This window comes from Chelonus insularis, unplaced genomic scaffold, assembly GCF_013357705.1.
Source record: "Chelonus insularis isolate UGA/USDA-ARS -01 unplaced genomic scaffold, ASM1335770v1 contig_76_pilon, whole genome shotgun sequence".
Lineage (NCBI taxonomy): Eukaryota > Metazoa > Arthropoda > Insecta > Hymenoptera > Braconidae > Chelonus > Chelonus insularis.
Genome location: NW_023276741.1, coordinates 1,363,335 through 1,372,684, shown reverse-complemented (window position 1 = coordinate 1,372,684; position 9,350 = coordinate 1,363,335). Strand labels below are relative to the sequence as shown.

General features: G+C 33.6%; 1 protein-coding gene across 1 annotated transcript; it reads left to right on the top strand.

Moving 5' to 3' along the window:
- Positions 1 to 335: 335 nt before the first annotated feature.
- On the top strand, positions 336 to 1,201 carry LOC118071247 (uncharacterized). The gene is made up of 2 exons (XM_035090293.1): positions 336 to 342; positions 699 to 1,201. The coding sequence occupies exons 1-2, from the start codon at positions 336 to 338 to the stop codon at positions 1,199 to 1,201; spliced, it is 510 nt and encodes a 169-aa protein (XP_034946184.1).
- Positions 1,202 to 9,350: the final 8,149 nt, after the last annotated feature.

The following is a 9,350-nucleotide window of genomic DNA, read 5'->3' as shown; positions in this document are numbered from 1 at the left end:
GTTCAAACAGAAATGATTAAATCACGTATCATCGAAAAAGCTCAAAATAGTGACACCAAACCAGCTACTATATTATCTCACGCATTACGTGGTGTACTATCACCTGTTTCGGCTTTAATGCCAAAACCTGAATCTCTATCTCGGACTATTAACCGCATTCGACAGCAAAATAACTCTTAACTACTTAATATAACATCTCGAGGAGATTTGCAGTTATCTCCTGAACTTACTCATACATACAATAACGAATTATTCCTATTACATGACAGTGGTGGAAATAAAAAAAGATTTTTAGTATTTACAACAAATTTAAACTATTTGATGACATGCGAGCAATGGCTGGTAGATGGAACCTTTAAAAGTGTACCAAATATTTTCTCACAGTTATACTCTATCCATGCTTACAAAAAAGGCAAAGCAGTACTACTTATTTCCATATTACTACCTAATAAATCTAAGAGCACATACATAAAGTTTTTGAAGATATTAAGACACCGTCTACCAAATTTTTCACTGAACCGTATGGGACTTCAAAGAAGCTTTTATTTAATCATTCGAGGAAATATTCTCATCTGTTCAAATGTTTGGATGCAACTTTCACTTCAATCAGTGCTTCTGGCGCGATATCCAATCATGTGGCCTACAAAGTTTATATAACAACGATATAACATTTGCATTCAACTTGCGTTTACTTACAGCTTTAGCATTTATTCCACCCGCTGATGTTATCGAAGGTTATGAATTACTTGATTCAACTAATTATTACGATTGCCATAGTGATATGTCATACGAATTTCTCTCTTATTTTGAATCTACATGGATCGGAAAGAGTCGTCATAACAAAAATAAAAGAGATAAACCAAGATTTTCTATCAAATTATGGAATTGCTACGGAGCTGTCATTCGAGATCAACTACGATCAAATAATTCAAGAGAAGGGTGGCACAATAGATTTAATCGTCGTGTTAATACCTGTCACGCCTCTATTAGATTATTTCTAAATGCCATGAAAGATGAACAGGTGAAAACAGAAACTCTTATTACTCAAATCAATACAGGTTTAGATATTTCCACTCGTCGTAGAGCCTATTGCAACTATGATGACCGATTGAAAAATGTCGTTATCTTTTACAATGCCAATGATAAACTAGATTATCTAAAAATTATTGCAAAAATTATTTCACTCAATAATGCGAGTTGAAATCGACGTATAATCTATTTTTAACTTCCCAGTGGGAAGTTACAGTAATGGGTCCGATTTTGCGAATCGCTAATTATGACATATCTCCACGTTTTAAGGTCCCCAGAGTTGAATACGATAGTTTTTACGTGGACGTCTGTATGTACGTATGTTCGTACGTGCGTTCGGAATTATTTTTCGCCTCGATTATCTCGAGAACAAAATATCATATCGACGTGGGACCAACTGCATTCGACGCGTAATTACGTAACTTAGAACTAATTAGATTTACAGTGAAATCGGTTCTGCCATTTTTTATGCAAAATCAAAAAACTGAAAAAATAGTGAACTACCTGAATTCTGCAATTTTTTAGACGGAATTACGAGATCTTTTGAAAAATATGAATAACAAATGTTTAGAATAATTGTACAGAGAAATGATGACAGTATTTCATAGAAGAAAAATTTTTAAAAAACGAAATCAGCAATAAAGAAATTTTAAACTTGTGTTGGGATGGAGAAAATAGCGTTGAGGATAATAAAATAGTCAATGATTATTGTTAATAATAAGAAATTGTGTTCATAACGATTGAACATTGTTAATAACAAATGATTATCGATCATAATAATATTTGAATAAAAAATTTTTTAATTGTTATAAACAGTGAAAATAGAAATCTATGCAATATATTTGGATTTTTCTAACGTGTAATTTTTTCTTTTGCTGAAAAAAAATTACCAACCGTACGACATGAATGAAAACTCATTCTTTTTGTTTATAACAATAAAATCTGTTATAAACAATGAAAATATAGATCCATGCAATATATTTGGATTCTCCTAACGCGTAATTCGTTCTTTTGCTAAAAAAAAATTACCAACCGTACGACATGAATGGAAAATCATTTTTTTCGTTTATAACAATTAAATCTGTTGTGAACAATGGAAATAGAGATCTATACAATTTATTTGAATTCTTTTAACGCGTAATTTTTTCTTCTGCTAAAGAAAAGTTAACTATAAATGAATTCGAAAGCCTATTTCAGAATGAATCGACAGTTCTTTTGTGGACGTTTGTGTGTGTGTATGTACGTATGTGCGTATGTTCGTACGTGCGTTCGGAATTATTTTTCGCCTCGATTATCACGAAAACAAAAAATGATATCGAGGTGGGACCAATTGCATTCGACGCGTAATTGCGTAACATTGAACTGAAAATGTTTATGGGAAAATCGGTCAAGCCATTTCTTCGGCAGAATCAAAAGACTGGAAAAAAAGGAAATTACTTGAATTTTGCAATTTATAAATCATACCATTTTTAAAACAAAATTTTAAGATCATTGCAGAAATATGAATATTAAATAATTGAAATACTTGTATGAATGTATGATGACAATATTTCATCGAAAAAAAAAATTTAAAAAACAATATCAGCAATAAAAGAATTTTAAACTCGTGTCAGGATTGAGAAAACAGCATTAAAGACGCTATAATAGTTCATAATAATTGTCAATAATACGGAATGGTGTTCATATCAATTGAACATTGTTACTAACAAGTGATTATTGATGATAGTAATATTCAAATAATAAGTTTTAAATTGTTATAAACAATAAAAATAGGGACCCTTTCTATATATATGAGTACTTTTAACGCATAATTTTTTCGTTTACTAAAAAAATGATACCAACCGTATGCCATAAATGAAAACATACTTTTTTCGTGTATAACAATTAAATTCGTTGTAAATAATGAAAAAAAGGATCTATGAGGTACATTCGAATTCTTTTAACGCACAATTTTTTCTTTTACTGAAATAAAGTAACTAACTATATCAAATGAATATAAACAGACTGATTTCGTTTATAACAATTTCATTTGTTATAAAAAATGGAAACGGGTTCTATTCGAATTGTTTTTTTATTTTTTCCACTGGGAAGTTGGTCGTGTGGACCTTTCAGGTCGCACGCAGATCACTGCAGAGCACTGATATTTTTAGTTAAAATAATATATTTATTAATTCGTAATTGTGTCAATGAACTTCTCAGTTCATTGCTGGTTTAATTAATGACTGACTTTACGTCTACTTCTGAAATACTAAATCATTTAAATAACATTAAGTACATTTTGAGTTATCACTCCATTAATTTACATTCGGATAACACATAAGTACGATATTACCAAATATTACTATTCATTACTACTTATATTTTTATGAAAATGATGACATTTAATATAATAAAACTCTCATATTTTCGTTAATATTCAATGTGTTTTGATTATATTGCTAACATTTATTGACAATTACTACTTTAGAATATATTTTATCTAGAGATCTCTAGTCATAAGGATATTTTATCCAGAGATATTTTTTAAGGATTTAATGTCGGAGATATTTTGTCTGAGGATGAAAACGCCTGATACCAGGAAGTTCGTCATGTTAGCTCAGACAGAGTGTGATCAGAACTATTTTTATTGTTAGGATATGCAAGCACTATCGCACTTAAATTGGTTAAGCTAATGGGCCTTATAACAATAAAATGTAATAAGTGCAAAGTTCGCAAAAAAAAGGACGCTTCAAGTACTGTAAAAAATCGGAAAATTTATTCTTTTTTATAATATTAATTAAAAAATGTTCAAAAAACATTTCTGAACCTTTAGAATTTTTCCAGTGAATTCGTGGTATTGGAAATATTGTTTGTTTAAATGTTGATTAAAAAAGCATTTAACGGCACATTTTGCCGCAGCGCCCAGAATGCTAAATTTTTAGTTCGCTTTCGCAGCGCTGTACAGTTTTATCTATCTTTAATGGACAGGTGCTCTCGCGGACTTTTTTATAGAGAATTCGATTTCGACTTTTTTTTTATATTCTATACTTAATGTACGATAAATTCACGCGGCTACTAGAAAAGGAGATTTCTGATCGAGTTGTCAGGAAATACACGTTCACATTTACCACAGAAAGCACAGTTTCGTAATAAATTATTATTACCAGCGCAATACATGCATGCTTTTTAAACAACACAAAGATTACGGACATGTATTTTTGTCATTTTATTACCTATGACATGCTCGGGCTGTTATATTTCGAAATCGCAGAATAAGAATACTCCTTTTTGTAGCCTCATTGGTTCAAAACGACTCCTATAACAGCGATGATATGTTAGGCAGCTTCGGTTATAAACACGGCAAGAAGATTCGTTACACCCATGCTGTTTTGTTTCAGGTGTACTGTATATTTTTAGATGATAACATTTTTTAAAAATTTGTGTTCGATTACAAATAGTTGAATCTTCATCTTTGCCACAACGATGTGAGGCGGGGTCCAAAGTATAACTTTTATTGCAAGTCGTACAACAAGAACGCGATCCTATTGCGGCACTGAGATCTAATATAGGTTTATAATGGTGAGTTTGCTGATAATATAACATGAATCGTGTTTGACAGGTAGAACCATACAATGCTCCTTAACGACCCGCCGACCATCAAATAAGGGTGTACTTCGTCTACCTGAGGCGTAAAATTGGAAAATAACAATAGCCGCACCCTTGCGACGAAAATATCGTTGGAAAACATTAGTTTCATCAAGACTTTAGCCATGAAAAGCTATTTCAACGCCGGCTCTGCTTACTAGTTCTAAGGGTACTTCACGTTGCGAATTACACTGTCAGTCGCAGATTATTTTCCAACGTTTTTGTAGATTACCGGTACGAATTTCATCGCGCTCAAAATAAAGATCAGCGACAACAAGTGTGCGTAGAATGCATAAATTATCATTATTCGTGATACTTGATATAGAACGCTTGAAGATATTTTTGAAAGTCAGCTTTTTACAGCTACGGCCTCCCATTTCTCTAACAATGGAAACCGTCAAAACAATATTATTGTCACTATTTATACCACCTGTACTTTGGGCAATTTCGCAAACTAGCTCCCACAAATTGTTACTGGTATATTGTTGTGGTGGCCTAAAGCGAGACCATATTGGCCTAAAATCATCCTTTTTTAAGATTTAAAGATATATCTTCAGGTTTTTCGGTTAGAGATGGCAAGCCGCGTACTTGAATCCAATTGTCTTACACAGTTTTATGTAAGACACCAGCAGCAGTTAAAGTTAGTGGTTGAGGTTTATTAATGTTATATTCTCTTTTACAAAATCGATATAAGGATTATTTTCAAAAATTCTTACGTTTGCAATAATCATATTCAAGGTTTTTCCCGAGATTTTTAATCTCAAAATACACAGTCTTTAAAACTGTTAGCGTTGCAGAAATCGGGATTTTTCAGAGGTTCAAGTTATCTAGTGAAAGATTACTAGAATGCAATCTCGAATTATACCATGGTGGGAGGTACAATGTTTTAAATCACAAAGTCTCTTTAGCAAATTCATTGAGTCTCGTGTCGCTTATTAATATACTATTTAGACAAGGAAATAATTTTTTTGTTAAAGGTGACATAGAGAAAAAATAAATTGAAAAAAAGAAATGTGGTAAATTTTGTTAAAGGTTGAATTTGTATTCGAGCTTCTGTTACGTCCTGACCAATTTTCCTGAAATTAACAACACTCAGGGGTTAGGGAGCTTTGACAAAATATAAATTAAACAGGGCATCGGTTTATCAAATACTTCCCGTGTAGACTCACTGAACGGTTGTGAAGCTGCCAATAATTCAGCGCTCTTACTTCAATGCGTGGCTAACCGCGAAAATTCAAAGAGGGGAAATCCGAAAAATTTACTCGACATGTAGGGTACCATATAAATGGAAAAACAAAAAAGGGAAAAGAATTCAAATATTCACCGTTAGAGCTGCTGGGTTGCTGATGGTTACAAAAACGAACAAAACAAAGAAAAACTCCAAACGAGAGGCCCACAAAATTAAATCGTCTCTTATAAAAATGGCACTAGGAAAAGATAGCTGTGTAGCTACTGCAAGTTTTTGGGGATCACCACGATCACTTTATAGTCTAACAACACCTCGTCACTCAGAATGGTGATTCTTTTTACGATGGGTGAAGTAGCCTTCAGTGCCTCTTCCTGGAGGATGGTAGACAGCTGAGCGAGTCCCTTATGATGATCCTTAATGATCCTTCTGATCTGCACCCTCCAGCCTGCTCTGATCCCTCGCTCCTTGGATTTAGGCATGAGAGCAGCACATTGTTCTCACACTTTACCAGAAACTTAATTTGGTGCACATTAATCCAAAAAATTATGAAATTGAGGGTAAACGGTTTACTCGAACGAGACTAGAAAATACGTCGAATGCGAACTGTGCCTCAAACAACAAACTCAGAATCGTAGCATGTAGAGAGGTAGAAATGACTGCACGCGTTATACTAACTGCGCCTCAGTCACCTGGTAAAAGGTCCTAACCGGGGATCTTCTAGAGTTCAGTTATGTGGGTTGTTGAGAGAGAGTCAGGGCGGGCAAAGAAATTTAACGGCCGTCCCCTATAGAATTTTCCTGAATGATCAGGAACACGAGGGAGTTGAAGGTTTCCCGTTACATAAATCCTTAAGATAACAAATATCGAGTAAATATGACTTTATTAAACAAAATCAATCTTTCTATGGCCATGCTGCATTAACCAAATAAAACTATTTCTCAATCAAATGCCTTCGACGTAAGTTCTGAAACGTTTTACAATTTTCTATATTATTTAAATATTTTTACAAAACTTTATACATTATTCAATCTTAATAAATGACTCAAAGCTAAATACAATCGAGTTCGATCTCATAATTCTCTTTAAAACCCGAAGCCAAACCATCAATATTTATTGGAAATGTAATATAACAAATTGAACTAAATTTTTATAACTAAGCTAAATCATGAGAGCAAACCTAGAGTGGAAGATCAATCATCTTTCATTATATTAGCTGAAAACTACCAAACTACTGAAAATCCTCCCTAAATTTAAACTCAATATGACCTACAGGAGCAGCAGAGGATACTTAGATGTCGTAATCTCGTCTCGACTGATTCCCGGATGAACTGGAACCTCCTTTCTGCATCAGGGATCTTTCTGCGGTCTACCATGTCTCTACTGTCTGCTATCTTCCTCCTTCACTTGCTCAAGTTCTTCAACCTCCACTCGCTTCTTTTATTATCACTCTCCAATGGCTAACTCCTAACTCTCATCTCCGAAAGCCAAAATTTTACTTATTGCTCTAAAAGCTAAGTTCTTACTCTTTCAACAGCCAAGTCCTAACTATCTTTTCCTTTTCAATCTTTCGATGTCTTATCATTTTCCCCCTCCAATAGCATAAGTATTTCGTGATATGTAGGATTGTGTCTCTATTAGTAGTTCTCATCACGTTATCTTTCCTTGATTTCTTTGTGGAAGGGCGTCTTAACCTAGGTGCTTCCTTGGAGAAAAAGTTGGTCAGGCTTCCCCCTACAAGGCCTGCAAACTTACAACTAATGCTTCGACTCGATGAAATTGTTTAATATGTTTGAAATTCAATCAATCAAATAAAAAAAAATAAGAGAAATTTGAATTAAAATCATTCAAAATTTTAAATTAGGCGTTAATAACTGACATTGAAATAGCTCATTAAAGATAACGTAGAATGTAGGGAGCTGGTTATACGTCGAGGTGATCGCAGATCAGGGTTGAACGATAATTAAGAGGTTGAAGTTGTTGAATCCTGAAAGAAAATATAAATTGGTATTTTCTCAGAGAGTGAAACGTATGCCCGTAAGTAGACACAGCATTGAATCAACATTTTTAATCGAACTTTATTAGAATTGAATCAAGTGGTTCTATCAGCAGAAGTGTAAAATAAACTTCGTGAAGATTGATGCTGAATCTTCCAATAGAGATGTAATCAAAGACTCATTCGATTGCTAATTAAAATCAACAACAAAACTTGATCTTCTAGGATGTTTCATATCAACCAATTTAGCCAGCACATGTTCTTATCTGGAAATCATTGAGATTTGAGAAAATCTCAGCACTTGAGGATGTGGCTGTTTACGTAGTTAATATAGGTCATTTTTGAATCAATTGTGGATATAGATTAAGGTATAAGTCAGCAGAAATCGTGTATAATTTCGTGAAAGACCATCTTAACATTCTCTAGAATGTGACTTATACGCAATTGATCTAGTAACATAAGAAGAATCAAGGCTGGGCTTGATTCAAACAATAATGAACTTAACTCACAACTTAGTTAAAGATTAAATCCAGCAATATGATTTATTGTAATTGACCAAATAACAATGCAAAAGAAAATCTGCGGCTTAATTCCAATTTGGATTAACCACACCACAAATTTGTTTAATTACAACAAAACGACACAGTCTACTCGTTGAAACTTTTTGAAAGACTGACTTATTCTTCCTTTAAGATATCTTCGATGGAAAACAAAACGTCTCTTTCTTTGTCCGGATTATGCGTCGATCATAGACTCATGTGCTGGTACAATTATCATGAAAGTAATAAAAGTATCAACAGATGAATGTAAACTAATACTTAAGATACATGAGAGTACTTGAAACAGACTCTCAACGAAAACCTTATACTAAATATATTAAAAATAAAAAAATGGTTTCAATGTAACAATATAACATCATTATTTTAAACACAACTTAAATCTAATTTCTTCACAAAATCTATGCATAAATACACGCTGCAACCGTAGCCTCCGTGGAGCGCGAAGCTGGGTAGAATTGTATTAAGTAACCATACTATGGTTTGGTAAATGAAGATTATGGCAATGATTCCTGCACTGGCAGAGCCGAACTAAATGAATCCTCGCCACACCCTTTTTGCTGTACTTTCAGCAATGTGATTGAGAGTATTTTCGTCGAGTAATTTTATAATGTTGAGGGAATTTTGCGGAATTTTCTGACCTGCTGCTCTTTTTGCTATTGTACTGAGTAGAGCTGGTTTTTCGACAGGAAACATGACCCGATTTCTCAACTTATCAAGATCTTGAGATAAATATACCAGACGTAGCTAAATGTTCTCGTTTTTCATAGTTCCAAGTTGGTTTGGTCAATGGTTGAATCTGCTGTGGTGTTGGTGCTTTGATGATGTCTGGAGTCACGTGGAGCCACGTACCATCTAAGTTGAATCCAACTGGAAGCATGGGGTTGCAGTCTATAATGGTGCCTCTTTTTCCAAGCACCCTAGAACTGAACACATTTTAAAGCTAGGTTTGTAAAAA